Here is a 17,053-nt window from a genome sequence, read left to right as displayed (position 1 = left end):
AACACCTCCAGCTGAAGGAGAACCTCCTCCCAATCTCGAGTGGGAACTGTCGATTGAACAGGCACGAGAGCTGCTAAGATGGACAGATGGAAAGAGAAGGCATGGAAATTTCCCAGAGTGGCCCAGAGGTGGCAATACTTAGAAAACACCTTCTCAATAAGCCTCTAGATATATGAGGGGCTTACCCTGGAAGGCAGGCTCAGTGTCACCTGGTGTAGCAGTCATGAAGGAACCAGGGGAGTGCAGGGTTGGATTAAAAGCCCTCCGAAACAGGGGAGGGGCAGGGTGGCCAAACTGAGGTGCTGTGTCTGTGGGAAGAAGCTCTTGGCTATTGCAACAGACCAGGGAGTCCTTGGACTTCAAGCCCTAGAAAGTTACCTAGAACCCTCTTCCTACCCTCCTCACCCCTACAAGACCCTTGTGCAAAGAGCTGATAAATCCAACACTTTCAACTATGAGTTAAAAAGAGAAAACCAGGCACAGAAACCACATCAGGATATTATTAGATAACCTTGTGATCCAGCCATTCTTTTCCTAAGTATCTAGTCAAGAGAAATGAAAGTATGAGTCCACAGAAAGATTAGGGCACAAATGTTCATAACAGCCTTATTTGTAATAATAAACTGGAGTCAACCCAGGTGTTCCTAAATAGGTAAACAGATAAATTGTGGTCTATATACGTGATGTCGTGCTACAGAGCAATAAAAAATATAAACTATTGATAGGCACACCAACATGGATGAATCTCAAATGATTGTGCTGAGTGAAAGAAGCCAGGCAGAAAGGAATACATGTCACATGATCCCATTCATATAAACAGACTGGAAAATGCAAATTCATCTATAGTGAGAAAAAAGTAGATCAGTGGTTGTCTAAGTCCAGTGGGGGGAAAAAAGGGATAGGCTAAAAGGCACAAGGAATATTCTGGGGGAGATGTAAACATTCTGTATGCTGATTGGGGTGGTAGTTTCACAGGTGTAGGCTTATATCTGTCAAAACACATTGAATTATATGTTTTTAATGGATGCCATTTTTGGTACATAAGTTATACTCAATAATACCGGTATTTTTGGAAAAAGGTGGAAGAAAGAATCAAAACTTTCCTATGGACAAAAAAAAAAGAAAACTCACCAGAAAAAAATGATGCCTTTACAAAACAGATGAAAAATTTACCCAGATATTCCACTATTTATTTGACAACTTAAAACTGGCAATTTCAGCTAAGATTGTGGTTGCCAGGGCTGGGAGAAGGGGCCCATGGAGTGGCTGCTAATGGATACAGGGTATCCTTTGGAGTTGATGAAAGTGTTTTAAAATTAGTGGTGATGGTTACAAGTTCTGTGAATATATTAAAAACCACTGAATTGCACATTTTAAAAGGGTGAATTTCATGGTAAGTGAATTATATCTCAATAGAGCCATTGTTTAAAATAAAAAGTTATGTGGGGGAAAATCTGTATTAGTTGAGGGAAAAAAACCCCACGGCTTCACACAGTTGAAGTTTACTTCTCAGTCATGTAAAGCACAATCCATAGGTGGTGAGGAACAGGAGCGGGGAGTGAAACTCTCTGCGGCACACAGTTATTCAGGGACCCAGGGTGATGGCAGCTCTGTTATCTTCAGTGTGTGCTCCAAGGTTGCTCTGGATGCCCACATCAGCTAGAAAATGGGAGGAGACAGAGCAGGAGGTTTTCATGGACTAGGCCTGTTGGAGGCCTATTTGCTTTTTCCTATATTCTGCCAGTTAGAACTCAGCCACATGGTTGAACATAACCGCAAGGAAGGCAGCAGCGTGCCTAGGAGGAAAGGAAAATGAGTTCAAAAGATAGCTCATCAGTTTCTGCTAGAAGCAACCCTCCCCCACTTGCAGTATTAAAATGATAAAATAGAAATAAGCTTAAAAATAATTACATACACTGGGTAGTTTTTGCTTTGTTACAAACCACTTCAAAACTTAGAGGCTTGAAACCACTAAGCTCACAATTCTATCAGTCGGTCGTTGGGCTGGGCTCAGCTGAGCAGTTCTGGGCTCACTCATGCATCTGGGGTTGGTCAATAGTAGTTAGAGGGCTCTGCTTACAGGGTCAGCTAACAGTAGCGAGAGGCTGGCTAGCACTTAGCTGGGGAAGCGGGGCAACTAGGCCACATGTGTTCACGTCTCCAGCAGGCTGGCCTGAGCTTGATCATTTGGCAGGGTTCCAAGAATGAAAGCAGAAGCATACGAGCCCTCTTGAAGCTCAGGCTTACAACTGGCAGAATGTCACTTCCCCCACATTATGTTGGATAAAGCATATCAACAGGAAGGGAAATGACTTTTTGATGGAAGGAACTGCAAAGTCACATTGCAAAGGGCATGGGCACAGGGAGGAATGGAGAATTATGATTATTTTTGCAATGTACCACAATGGGCAAAATCCATATATTAAACATTAAAATATATATGAAATGTGCAAAGGAAGATGTGAACAAATGGCAAGACACAGCATGTGCATAGACAGGAAGACTGAATCTCATAAAGTTGTCTCCCTAAATTAATTTATAAATATAAATATGATCTCAATAAAAATATTAACAATTTTGCATTCTAGAACCTGAAAAGCTGATTCTGAAGTACATTTTGAAAAAGAACAAGAAATAATAACCATGGAAACTCTGGAAAAGAAGAACAATGAGAAGGGACCAACAATTTCAGATATTAAAACATATTGTAAAGCTGGGATAATTAAAACAATGTGTCATTGGCTTATGAATGAATTTACCAACCACTGGAACAAAAGAAAAAGCCCAGAAACAGACCTAAACAAACACAGAAATGTAGCATTTGATAAAGTTCCCATCTTAAATCAGTGAGGTAAAGATGGTAAAGATTTCTTAAAAAATGGTTGGTATAAACAACTGAAGAGTCATCTGGAAAAAATTGAACTTGATACAAATGTCATACCGTGTACTTGGATAAACTCCAAATATCTTTATATCAGAAAGCTGAAATCTTATAAGAAATAGATGAAAACATAGGAGAATTACTTCATAATCTTGGAGTGAGAAAGGTCTTTTAAACTATGACTCAAAATCTGGAAGCAATGGAAGATAGTGAGAAATTCAGTGACATAAAAATGAAAAACCAATGAGAGACAACAATAACGACAACCCATACACAAGTAAAAACCCAACAAAAATCTGGGAAATATATTTCTAATTCATTTAACAGTGATAATTCCTCTACTATATAAAGAGCTCCTAGAAATTATAAGACATGGATAACCAATCCAACAGAAAAATGGGCAAACGACACAAAAAACAACTTCACAGAAAAACAAATTCAAGTAGCCCTTCAACATATGAAAAGATGCTCAACTTCCTTCATAATAAGAAATGCAAAGTAAATCTACATGGAGACACCATTTTTCACCTATCATATTGGTAAAGAACCAAAAACAACAGCCTCACTATACTGGCACAGCTGTGGGAAAACAGGCACTCTGATGTGTTGCTAGGCAGGTGCAAACTGATACAATTGCTCTGGGAGACAACCTGGCCACATTTCAGAAAGTTATAAATCTATTTGCTCTTTTATCCAGCAATTCCATTTCCAAAAATTTATCTGACAGACAAACGAGCACATGTCTGCAATGACAAACATAAGGTAATCCACTACATCATATTTCACTGCAAACAAGCCAATGTCCTTCAACAGGAAATGGTATTAATACATCTATACAACGGAATACCATGCATCTATAAAAAGAACACAGAAGCTTTTATATATGGACATGGAAACAGCCAAATTATTGTGAAGCTAATAAAGCAAAGTACAGAATGGTGTGTACTTTTTCTTGTAAGAAAGGAAGAAAATAAGAATATTCATATATTCTTCTATTTCCGTATAAAAACACTGGAAGGAGACGCAACAAACTAACTAAAGAAGGAATCTGCAGAGGACGGAGGGAGGGGAGAGACGAGGTCACAGGTGAGATTAAGACTTTTCACTGTACACTTTTTGTTTCTTTTCAGATACATACCACGCGCATGTAATGCCTGTTAACAAAATAAAATATTTCTTATTAAAATAACCCCTTGGGAAAGAATTTCTTAAAAAGTTAAACATATACCTACCACACAACTCAGCCATTGCACTCCTGATTTGTCATTTCCAAGAGAAATGAAAGCATATGCCCATGTAAAGACTTGTATGTGAACCTCACAGCCTTTTACTTACAACAATAGAAAACTATAAACAACCCCCGTATCCCTCAGCAGGTGAATGTAAACTTAATGAAGTCTACCCGTATAATAAAATACTACTCAGCAATAAAAAGAACTATTGGTACATGGAACAACATGGATGAATCTCAAAATGATTATGTGGAATAAAAAGAGTTAAAAAAAATATGTAATTATGATCCCATTTATATAAAACTCTAGAAAATGCAAACTAATCTATAGTGGTAGAAAACCTATCAGTGGTTGCCAGGGGTTGGGGAGTCAGGGAGGAGGGATGGATTGTAAAGAGGCATGAGGAAATCTTTAGGGGATAGAAATATTCATTATTTTGATTTTGGTGATAGTTTCACAGAATACATATGTCAAAACTTATCAAAACTGTATACTTGAAATATGTACAGTTTATTGTACATCAATTACACTTTAATAAAGTTTTAAAAAAAACCCACAATGCAATTATGGCAAGTGGGAAAGGAATAAACTTTATCTATATGTATCTGACTAAAAGATCTTAAAAATGCAACTAAGTAAAAAAGCAATGCTATATTGAGGTTATGGACATCCTTTTTTTTTAATGTCCAATGGAGAGGATTGATTGACTTATTAAATGGAAGAGGGAATTTTTAAAATTTGAAAGAATAGAACAGGTATGGTGGTATGTGCCTGTAGTCCCAGCTCCTTGGAAGGCTGAGGCGGGAGGATTACTTTGGCCCAGGTATTCGAGGTTGCAGTGAGCTGTGATCATGCCACTGCATTCCAGCCTGGGTGACAAAGGGAGACCCTGACTCTTAAAAAAAAAAAAAAAATGAAAGAATACAAATCATATAGAGTATGTTCTTAGATCCCCATGGAATTAAACTTTATTTCAATAACAGAAAGCTGGGCCGGGCGCGGTGGCTCACGCCTGTAATCCTAACACTCTGGGAGGCCGAGGTGGGCGGATCGCTCGAGGTCAGGAGTTCGAGACCAGCCTGAGCAAGAGCGAGACCCCATCTCTACTAAAAATAGAAAGAAATTATCTGGACAGCTAAAAATATATATAGAAAAAATTAGCCGGGCATGGTGGTGCATGCCTGTAGTCCCAGCTACTCAGGAGGCTGAGGCAGGAGGATTGCTTGAGCCCAGGAGTTTGAGGTTGCTGTGAGCTAGGCTGACGTCACGGCACTCACTCTAGCCTGGGTAACAGAGTGAGACTCTGTCTCAAAAATAAATAAAGAAAGAAAAAATAAACATCAAGAATTAGTTTACATTAAAAAAAATAATAATAAAAAAAAAACAGAAAGCTGGAAAATTTGGAGATTAAACAACATACTTTTTTTTTTTGGTAGAGAAGGAGTCTTACTATGTTGTCCAGACTGGTCTCGAACTCTTGGCCTTAAGCAATCCTCCCACCTCAGTCTCACAAAGTGTTGGGATTACAGGCATGAGTCACTGCTTCCGGCCTAACCAACATACTTCTAAATAATCTAGGCGTCAAATAAGTTTCAAGAGAAACTAAAAAATATTTTGAACTAAAAATAATGCAAATCTAACTTATGAAAATTTGTGAGATGTAGCTGAAGCATCCTACAAAAACATCTGGGCTTCAAGAGAAATTTATGGTATTACATGCATATATTAGAAAAAAAGCAGAACATCAATAATCTAAGCTTCCATTTCAGGTAAATAGAGAAAGCAGAGCAATTTAATCCTATAGCGAGCAGAAGAAGTAAAAATTAGAGCACAAATCAGTGAAAATGAAAAGAGGAAAAAAACAGAGAATAATCAACAAAACCAAAAATTGATTTTTTGAAAACACTAATATAATTGATAAACCTCTAGTCAAGCTAACCAAAAAAAAGAGAGAAGACATAAATTGGCAATATTTGAAATGATAGAAGTGTCACCACTACTGATCCCACAGACATCCAAAGACGATAAAGGAATATTGTGAACAGCACTACAGCCACACATTTGATAGCTTAGATGAAATGGACCAATTCCCTGAAAGACACAAACTACCAAAACTCAAACATACAAGGCCTGCAATAATACAACATATGAAAGCAAGACAGCTTCCAACCTCAGCTCAAAGTGGCCACATTTGCTAGGGGGAAAGAGATGGCAACAAGATGTGACGGGTCATAAGAGGTGCACAAGGGCCAGCAGGGAAGGCTTCCAAGAGGAAGTACATCTTACACAGATGGGAAGGGACAATTCTAATACGACCTCACAGAGCTACCTCAAAATCAACAAGTCCACAGCTGTCATGGACTGAATTGTGTACCCCCAAAATCCATATGCTGAAATCCTAAACCCCAGGACCTCAGAATGTCGCCGTTTTTGGAAATAACGCTTTTAAAAAGGTAATTAAGTTCAAATGAAGTCATTAGGGTGAGCCCTAATCCAGTGTAACTGATGTCCTTATAAGAAGAGGAGAGGCCCGGCGCAGTGGCTCACGCCTGTAATCCTAGCACTCTGGGAGGCCCTAGGTGGGTGGATCACTCAAGGTCAGGAGTTCGAGACCAGCCTGAGCAAGAGGGAGACCCCGTCTCTACTAAAAACAGAAAGAAATTATCTGGCCAACTAAAAACATATACAGAAAAAATTAGCCAGGCACGGTGGTGCATGCCTGTAGTCCCAGCTACTCGGGAGGCTGAGGCAGGAGGATCGCTTGAGTCCAGGAGTTTGAGGTTGCTGTGAGCTGGGCTGACGCCATGGCACTCATTCTAGCCCAGGCAACAGAGTGAGACTCTGTCTCAAAAAAAAAAAAAAAAAAGAAGAAGAGGAGCGTAGGACACAGACATACAGACACTGAGCAGCTCTGTACAGAGTGCCCCCCATGTGGAGAGGCAGCAAGAGGACGGCCGTCTGCAAGCCCTGGAGAGAGGCCTCAGAGGAAAACCACCCTCCCAGCACTTTGATCTTGCACTTCCAGGCTCCAGAACTGTGAGAAAATAAATGTCTGCTGTTTAACACATTAACTGCCATGAGAGTTGTATTCAACTCACTCTAATTTTGACTCCGGGGCCGTGTGAAGCAAACGCAAAATCTTACTTGTTGATGTTCTTATTGTTACATTCAATATTGACAATTTAATTATAAAAATGTGGATTAAATGGATAGAAGTCCATAAATTTCATTTTTCTACTTATATTTACCTTTTTTTTTTTTTTTTTTTGAGACAGAGTCTCACTTTGTTGCCCAGGCTAGAGTGAGTGCCGTGGCATCAGCCTAGCTCACAGCAACCTCAAACTCCTGGGCTCAAGCGATCCTCCTGCCTCAGCCTCCCGAGTAGCTGGGACTACAGGCATGCGCCACTATGCTCGGCTAATTTTTCTATATATATATTTTTTTTAGTTGTCCATATAATTTTTTCTATTTTTAGTAGAGACGGGGTCTCGCTCTTGCTCAGGCTGGTCTCGAACTCCTGACCTTGAGCGATCCACCCGCCTCGGCTCCCAGAGTGCTAGGATTACAGGCGTGAGCCACCGCGCCCGGCCTATATTTACCTTTAAATTACACTCAAAGTTTTTATTCTATTTTTGTAATAAAACACTGTGATTTTTTTGTGTGGCAATCAATGTGTTAAGCCACCCAGTCTGTGGTGTCTTGTTATGGCAGCCCTAACAGACTAACGCAACAGCTGAACTTAAGATCTTTCGCTCCAAAGGCCATTCTTTCCCACAGCGCGCCATCCATCCTAAAGGCCAGCCAGAAACCTCACCCTCACACCTCACATTCAATTCTGCACCATGACCTGTCCATTTCGCTACCCAGCTCTCTCATTCTCTCATAGCCACCATTTCTTGTCGGCATGACCTATAAAAACCTTTTCAATGGTCTCCCCATTCTGGCCACCCCCCATTTACTCTCCCACTGCACCCAAAGAGATCTTTTCAAAACACAAATACAACCTATCACACCTTACCCCTACCCCTTATGGTTCTTCAGTGGTTGACCATGGCTTTCACAATAAAAACAAACTTGGTACCATGGCTTGTAGGGCTCTGCTCAGCCTTCTCTCCTCTCTGCTCTCAAGAAACACTGGCTATCTTTAATTCCATCAGTGAACTGTGCTCTTTCTTGACACAGGGCCTTTGCACACCCTGTTCCTTCTGCCTGGAATGCTCTTCCATCACTTGGCTAACTTCACTCACTCAGATCTCAGCTTTAGCACTTAGGGTCCTTAGGGACCCTCCTGGGCTCCTCCACCCAAGTCTGGGTGACACTTGGAGAAATGAGTTCCTTTCCTTCAGAGGCCTTCTTGGAGTTTATAACCAAATACTCTTTTGTGAGATTCTTTGGTTGATATCAGCCTCCCTACTCAATGGGAAGTTCTGGGAGAGCAAGGACCATTTCTCTTTCTGGTATACCATCAATCCCAGGGCCCCCAGCACAATGCTTGGCACAAAGTAGTCTCAATACAACTTACTACATGTATAAATGAATGCAACTGGGAAGGAACAGGGGAGACAGCACTCCAGGTATAGAAAAAAGATGCTGAAAGGTCTACCACAACCACCACTCCTGTAGTTTGGTGAAGCCAAAACAGTGCAGTCTGTGAATGTAAAAGTTTGTGGGAGGATCCCCAAACCACCACCTCCCCACAAACACACATGCACACAAGGTACATACCCAAATTCTGGAAGGTCTCTGTCAAAATGCACACTGTCTTCATAAAAGACATTCAACTCTGCATCAACAGCAACAACTTTCACCTGGAAGGCATTTTTAAAAAATAGAATTTTTCTCAGCTTCTGTACTGGTCCAGGGGTACTAACATCACCAGGTGAGGCCCCTAGCAGTGGTTCAGTCTAGAGATCTCCTTAAAGGCAGGGATGTGTCATGGTAATCGTAGCAACAGAGGCTTTATCTGGGGGTACACTCAAAGATTTAGTAAAATAAAGAAACAGGCTGAGTAGAAAGACCCACCTATCTCAAGGAATCTGTGCTCCCCAAACAGCCAAAGCCAAGACCCTCTAGAGGTAGACGTTCACAGATAAGATGCGCTAGCGCCTGCATCTGACAAGGGGGCCTGAGAAAGTCCCAGAGGGGAAGGAACGGGAAGCAAGGTTTGGAGATGTCTCTGGGGTCCCTGTCTGCTGGGGTCTGAGAGACCACGCAATGTTCCCACAGGCCATGATACAGGCCATGATCACCGCCCAGAGACACAGTGTCCCACTGAAGCAGATCTCCAAGCTCAGGAGCATAACTCCTTTCCTGGACAGTTGGGGAAACAGGCCTAGCAAGGCAACTCCACTCATCTCGACGCCCACAGAACTTTCCCCTCGGGGACCTGCCTCCCTTGACCCATTTGAGGAGAGGGGTTTGGCTGCAACTGTGTATATTTCCCAAGTACTTTTCTTTTTTTTTTTTTTTTTTTTTTGAGACAGAGTCTCACTCTGTTGCCCAGGCTAGAGTGCCATGGCGTCAGCCTAGCTCACAGCAACCTCAAACTCCTGGGCTCAAGCTATCCTACTGCCTCAGCCTCCTGAGTAGCTGGGACTACAGGCATGTGCCACCATGCCCGGCTAATTTTTTTTTTTCTATATATATTTTTAGCTGTCCAGATCATTTCTTTCTATTTTTTTGTAGAGACGGGGTCTCGCTCTTGCTCAGGCTGGTCTCGAACCCCTGAGCTCAAAGGATCCGCCCGCCTCGGCCTCCCAAGTGCTAGGATTACAGGCGTGAGCCACCGGGCCCGGCCTCCAAGTACTTATAAGAAGGAGCCTCTGGGCCAGGCGCGGTGGCTCACGCCTGTAATCCTAGCACTTGGGAGGCCAAGGCGGGAGGATCGCTCGAGGTCAGGAGTTCCAGACCAGCCTGAGCAGAGCTAGACCCCGTCTCTACTAAAAAATAGAAAGAATTGATCTGGACAGCTAAAAATCTATATAGAAAAAAATTAGCCGGGCATGATGGTGCATGCCTGTAGTCCCAGCTACGCGGGAGGCTGAGGCAGGAGGATCGCTTGAGCCCAGGAGTTTGAGGTTGCTGTGAGCGAGGCTGACGCCACGGCACTCTAGCCCGGGCAACAGAGTGAGACTCTGTCTCAAAAAACAAAAACAAAAAAAAGAAGGAGCCTCTGGCCACCCTACGCCCAGCTTGAAGGCAAATTTTGACTCTTTTCGCCCTGTCTGCAGGGACCTGGGGGTGGCAGACCTCCTCTGGCCAGCAGTCCTGTGTCTGCAGACCAGGGCACGCTGGTGCCAACCAAGGTCGGTCACAGGGAAGGGCGAAGTCCATTTGTACACTGTACCCATTTCACTTTTGAAAACATGTTTCAGGCAGTTATTTGGTTCCAGGTCACCGGTGATGCGTGTGCACACGTCTACCTGCTCCCCTGCTTTACAGTAGCTGAGCTCCTTCGGGTCCCTGTCACTCAGTGCCCATGCCAGTGCATGAACCCGCCGAGTCCTCCAGCCCTTCTGGGCACCCGGGGTCCCGCTCGGGGACGCCTGCCGTTTCCGGAAGGGCTGGGGTCCAGGCGGTAGAGGTCGCATCTTGCGGTCAGAGGGCACTAGCAGGGCCATTGCCGCGCCACGCACCCGGAGCCCGGGGAAGCCTGAGCGGGAGACGCGCCCGTTGCTGGGCCCAGGGTTCCCGGCGCGGGTGCCAGTCCGCCCGGCTGCGCGGAGGAGGCGGCCCCACCCCGCGGCCCCGCGACGGTACCTGCTGCGTGCTGAAGTCCCAGCCTAGGCAGCAGCGGCGGGCGGCGTGCTCAGCCATGGCCCTGGAGAGTCAGGCTGCGCGTCCGTCCGTCAGTCCGTCTGGCGGTCCCGCGACGTGTCTGTCGCCGCGCCCAACGCCCAGAGACGCAGGAGCCCGCCCCTCGCTCCGCCCGGCCGGACTCTGGACCAGTGTCACGAGGCGGCCTTGCGCTCTGGCGCCACCTGCTGGGGGACCGGAGCGGGGACCGCCACCGGCATCGCCTGGGCCTCTCTGCCTTCTCACCTGTGCAGTAAACGGTTCCCCAGCGCAGCCGGCTTCCCTCCCGAGTCCGCGCCTCCGCGTCCTCACCAGCTCTCTGCAACGGCCTTGCCCTGACGCGGCTTGGCTTCCCTCGGAGGACACCTGGGCCAGAAGTTTCAACTGTAAGCCGGCTTGTCCTTGCCTGTCCCTCTGGTGGCCCTGGGCCTGGAGTCCTCCATGGCTGTTTCTTGGGTCCTGGAGCAGCTGTCCACCCACGGGGTGGTGACTCAGGGATCATAGGTTACGATGCCTGGGGGTAGGAAGCACCAGGCTCTGACAGGCCCCGTCCAGACCCAGCAAATGTGAGTGGCTCCCCAGTGTGTCACAGCCCACGCCTGTATTTAAAATCCGAGCTCCTGATGCCCGCATGCAGGGGCTCATTCGTTCCTGCAGCCAGCTGATATTCATGGAGCGGAGGGCACCTTCTCCTCCCCTCATCCACCTGGCTGCATCCTTGTTGTCCCTAGGGCTGACTTCTGTCCAGAAGCCCTCCCCAGCACCCACCTATGTGAGAGGCCCTGCTAGGAGCATACCAGCTCTCCAGAGCCTTCTCACACACTTGCAATGGTCTGATTACCTGTCTCTCTCCTTTGCTGCACTTGAACTGCTTGGAGCTCAGATGGGATCCTCCTCACTGCTAGAACAGTAAGGCACCAAAATGCCTGTCTTCCAAGTTGTTCACAGATTACTGAGGACACAGTCACCACCAGTGACAATAGCCAAATACTGGCTACCAGGTCGGGAGCAATTATATAACCTGCACTCAGTGCATTTAATCCTCACAGTGATGCTGGGAGGTAGTTATTATTATCTCTATTTTTAAAAACTTTTAAATTGAGGTATAAAATACAGTAAAGTTTATAAAGTACACTAATCTTAAGTGCTTGATGGATTTTAAAATTGTATCTGTATACCCATATAGACACCACTGGGACCAAGACATAGAACATTTCCACTACTGCAGAAGTTTCCTTGATGAGCTTTCCCAGTCAATAGCCCCAAAAGTAATCACTATTCTGATGTCTACCAATACAGATTCACTTTGAACTTTGTACAAATTGTCATATTCATTTTGTAGAATGATAAACTGAGCCATAAAGAAGTTAATTACCATGGCCCAAGGTCCCCAAATCAGTGGCAGAGCTAAGCCCAAAGCCATTAAGTTTGACCGCTAAATAAGACAATTTTGATGGAGTGATTCAGTGGGCAGCCTTGTGAGAAGGCCTGTGGCAATATATGAATGTCTCCTGAAGGCCAAGGCCGCTGGCTTTCCGCGGCCTCACCGGGAGGCCTTGTCTTGTTCGGGGTGCTTTTCCCTGTAGGCTGTGGCACCCACCCCAGCCTGGTGAGTCATCCTCTCTTTTGCTGCAACTGTGCCACAGGGAAGACTGGAAGGCTGAGAGCACATTTGCCTATCTAAGGAGACTGCTGACCTGATCTGTTATCAAGGAATGAAGACAGATCTCTTCATTCCAAGTTGTCACTGCCTCTGAAGTTGTCCTCCCTGTGGATGCCCTTAAAAGGCATACCCAGTAGTAGAGGGGTTTCAGGGAAACCTTCGGGCAGTGCTGCTTGGCTGGAATCCCCATGGCCTGGGGCGGGTCTTCTGCTTATAACGCTCCTAACCAGCTCCTGGCACAGGACCTATTAAGGACCCCCTGCACTGACTTGGTTACAAAACAGACACTGCCTGGAGGTGTCTCTTCTCAGTGGCCAGGTTGCCCACAGTCCCCAGCAGTGGCTTCTTCCCTTATCCAGACCCCAACTGATAGCCCAGCCTGAGGGGGGAGTTGACCCACAAAAGAGAAGTCCTTGATCAGATTTGCAGGTTAGGAAGACCACTCGGGATGCTGTGTGGAGGATGGGGACAAGGGGGAGGAAGGGAAAGTTCTCAGAATGTGGCTCGGCAGGCCTGGACTGAGGCAGGAGTGCTGAGGAGGGAGAGGCGACGGATTCAGGAGGGATACAGGAAGCTCTGGGCACACTATGCCCAGTGTGAAGGCTGGGAGGAGTCAAAGGTAATGTCCAGGTTTCTGGTTTAGGGGAGCTGGCTGGGTACCTGTTGCTGCGTAACGAGTCACCCTCCAACTCAGTGGCTTCAAACAGCAATCTTTAATTGTCAGTCACATGTCAGCAGGTCAGCTGGGGATCAGCGGACCCAGGCTCTGCTCCACGTGTCAACAGAAAAAAAGACCAAGTTCTGTAAGATAATTTTAAAGAGATTTACTCTGAGCCAAATTTGAGGACCATGACCTGGAGCCACGCCCAAGAAGCCTTGAGCAAGTGGACTCGCTGTGGTTGGGTTACAGTTTGGTTTTATATAATTCAGGGAGACAGGGGTTACACGTAAAGTCATAAATCAATACGTGGGAGGCATACATTGGTTTGGCCCAAAAAGGTGGGTCATCTCGAAGGTGGGGGGACTTACAGGTTATAGGTGGGTTTAAAGATTTTTTTGACTTGTAATTGGTTAAAGACATGAAGCTTTGTCTAAAAGCTTGGAATGTTTTAACATAGGAGTTGTTTATCAGAGATAAGCCACCTGACGTATATTTGTTGTGTAAATTGAGGACCTGAAGGTTTATCTTGTATACCCTTAGGCCTGTTAATGGGTTACAAAGGATGTCCCCAAGAAGGGAGGGGGACAAGATAAGATGTGTCTGACCGCCTTTCTCCTGACAGGCAATTTAGTTTTAGGATATTTCTTTGGCCACAAGGGGGTCCATTTAGTCAGCTGGTGGGAGGGGTGAGCCTTAAAATTTTATCTTAGTTTACACATGTGTCACTCGACCTTCTTTTGGAACCAGTGGGGAACCAGGGCATGCTCTTCTCATGGAAGAGCAGAAAGGGGCACGGGCAAGTGTGTGAGGACTCTGAAGGCTAGGCTCGGAGCTGGCATACTGCACTTCCGCCTCTGTGCTGCTGGTCAAGAGCGTCCTGTGGCCAGCCCAACATCACGGGGTGGGGCAAGGCCATGGCAAGGTGTGGGTGCAAGGAGGGGTGAAGAGCTGGAGCCACCCACAATGCAGTCTACCACAGGCCACCACCAGGAGAGGGGCCCCATCCTCTTAGGAGACCTGAGGGAGACGCAGGCTGGGAGAGATGGTGGGTTTAGTCAGGACATGGCAGGTTTGTGGTCCCTGTGGGCTGTCTGAGTGGAGATGTGACCAGGCTGTTGGATATGTAGCCTCCAGCTCAGGAAAGAGGTCTAGGCTGAAAACAATGGTTTGGGAGTGTTAAATCAAGTTTATAGGAGACCGTTGGTTTGGGCTGAGATCCTGCATGGGCCCAACGGACCAAACCAAAATGGAGTCACTCATGCTGCAGTTCCATGCCACCATGACGAAACTAAGTCGTTTATCTGAGCTTCTGAGAAATCGGAAGAAAGAGAGAGAATAGCAAAATCCCCAAACAGGCCAGTTTTAGCGGGCATGATAAGGAAGTCCTCTGTGCTTTAATTTTTACAAGGAAAGTAACTTTGATGATAAGGAAAACCCCCAGGTATTAGCACAGCAGCCACCTGAGACCCCCCACCCCTCATGGAAGACCCACATTAGCATAATACTAACCTAACACCTCGCACATTAACATATTACTAACCTAACATCTGGCACATCAGCATAACACAAAACCTATTACCTGGTGCAAGACACTAACCTATTGTCTGGTGCAGACATTAAAACAATTACCTGGTGGGCATTAGTCACCTGAGACCCCTCCCCTTGGATCACCCCAACTTAATAAAAATGGGAAAAATTGGGTGGATGGCGCTCAGAATTTGGTGGCGAGACCCCCTCTGAGCCCGCAGGCGAATAAACCTTGATTCTCCAACTCTCCGTGTGCCGCTCGGTTTGTCCTCGGGACCACTCGCTGTAACACTGAAACAACCAATCTGTTTTTTGTTTCTGTTTCTGCTTTCCTCTGCTCTTTTCTGTCCACAAAACCAACCTCCTCTGCTCAGCTCATTAGAACACTCACTCTATTGTACAGAATGAGATGTTGCCCAATTCTAGAATCACACATAAAAGCCAATTGAGATATTGAAACTAAATTTGTTGTAATTTTGTCTTTTGACGGGAATTTTCAGCTGCCAGTGGGATGGGTTAGACTGTGCAGAAAGGGCTCAGAGTGGGACAGTTGGAGAGCCCAGCGGGAGCTGTGAAGGACGAGTCAAAGACATGGGAAGAGACCAAGAGAGAGGCATGCAGTGAAAGCCACTGGAGCCTTCCCAAGAGGTGGGGCTTTTGACAGGGTCAAATGCTGCCTAGAAACCCGTCCCTCAGGTTTACAAGTGAAGAGGGCAGGTTCATGTCACTGAAACCTCAGCAAGAGCAGACTCAGTGGAGCCCAGTGGGCCTTACTGTGTGTCTTAGTCAGCTGCTTTAACAAAATACCATACATTTGTGGCTTAAATGACATTATTTTTCACAGTTCTGGAGGCTGCAAATTCTAAGATCAAGGTGCTGGTGGATTTGGTTCCTGGTGAGGGCTCTTTTCCTGGCTGGTAGACAGCTGTCTTCTCACTGTGTGCTCACATGGTCTTTTGTTGGTGTGTGAACATAGGAAGAGGGAAAACTCATCTTTTACTCCTCTTAAAAGGGCACTAATCCCATCATGATGGCCCTGCCCCACTGAGCTAATCTAAATCTAATTAGCTCCCAAAGGCCCTGTCTCCTGATGCAATCGCATTGGGGGTTAGGGCATTGGTGAATTTTGGAGCGACACAAACATTCAGCCCCAAACAACTTAAGTATTTTTTAAATTAAGCACTGCTTTGAAGATTTATTCATATTGCTATATAGATAACTAATCCTGTGGTTCCCAAACTATGCACCAAGGTGCTCTTGGAAGCTGCAGGGAACCCCTAGGGGTGCTGTGGGATATTACTTTTTAGGGAAACAGTGATACTTAACATCTGTCAGGCACCATGTGAACTAGTAACTTGAGGTAGTTTATAGTTCTAGCTACATTCCTTTGATAACATCGTATCTTTGTGAAGCTGTATTCTCAGCAGTTGCAGTGACAAGCAAGTACTGCATGAAAATCAAACTGAAATAGAAAATAAGGGCACAGTGTCCAATTTGACCCCAACATTTGAGAAGTTGTGCAGTGCCCAACTGGCACATAGCTCCCCTCAGTAAATAATTCTGGTTATGTTAAGAATGGGGCCAGGTGCAGTGGCTCATGCCTGTAGTCCTAGCACTTTGGGAGGCTGAGGTGGGAGGATTGTTTGAGGCCAGGAGTTCGAGACCAGCCTGAGCAAAACAGAGACCTCATCTCTACAGAAAAATTAGCCAGGCGTGGTGGCATGCCCACAGTCCCAGCTACTCAGGAGGCTGAGGCAGGAGATCACTGGAGCCCAGGAATGTGAGGTTGCTGTGAGCTATGATGAGCACTGACCTCTAGTCCTGGAGACAGAGGGAGACCCTGTTTCAAAAAAAAATTTTTTTTTTTTTTTTTGAGACAGAGTCTCACTTTGTTGCCCAGGCTAGAGTGAGTGCCGTGGCGTCAGCCTAGCTCACAGCAACCTCAAACTCCTGGGCTCAAGCGATCCTCCTGCCTCAGCCTCCCGAGTAGCTGGGACTACAGGCATGCACCACTATGCCTGGCTAATTTTTCTGTATATATATTTTTAGTTGTCCATATAATTTTTTTCTATTTTTAGTAGAGACGGGGGTCTCGCTCTTGCTCAGGCTGGTCTCGAACTCCTGACCTTGAGCAATCCACCCGCCTCGGCCTCCCAGAGTGCTAGGATTACAGGCGTGAGCCACCTCGCCCGGCCAAAAAAAAATTTTTAAAAAGATAAAGAAAAGAAAAAAGAAATGAAATATTATTTTCTCCTCCAAATTATGTGTATTGTTTTCTTTAAACAGGTACTAAG

At 45.6% G+C, this 17,053-nt stretch overlaps 1 protein-coding gene across 2 annotated transcripts in view; it reads right to left on the bottom strand.

Annotated features, from left to right (window-relative positions):
• XYLB (xylulokinase) overlaps positions 1–11,357 on the bottom strand; it is a 48,980-nt gene extending 37,623 nt beyond the window's left edge. Inside the window, exons 1-2 of one of the 2 annotated variants that reach the window (XM_069475543.1) lie at positions 11,155–11,357; positions 8,839–8,921 (exon numbers count right to left, since the gene is read on the bottom strand). Coding sequence is in view for 1 of the 2 variants with exons in the window: in XM_069475542.1 (XP_069331643.1) it covers positions 8,839–8,921; positions 10,873–10,929 (140 nt within the window). In the remaining variant the exon portion in view is untranslated. Of the gene's footprint in view, positions 1–8,838; positions 8,922–10,872; positions 11,018–11,154 lie in introns of those variants that run through there. The other variant, XM_069475542.1, reaches the window with a different exon arrangement.
• Between the last annotated feature and the right edge of the window lie 5,696 nt (positions 11,358–17,053).

This window comes from Eulemur rufifrons, chromosome 7 (assembly GCF_041146395.1).
Source record: "Eulemur rufifrons isolate Redbay chromosome 7, OSU_ERuf_1, whole genome shotgun sequence".
Classification (NCBI taxonomy): Eukaryota; Metazoa; Chordata; class Mammalia; order Primates; family Lemuridae; genus Eulemur; species Eulemur rufifrons.
Note: the sequence above shows the minus strand (reverse complement) of the source record. Positions and strands in the feature narration are given on the sequence as shown.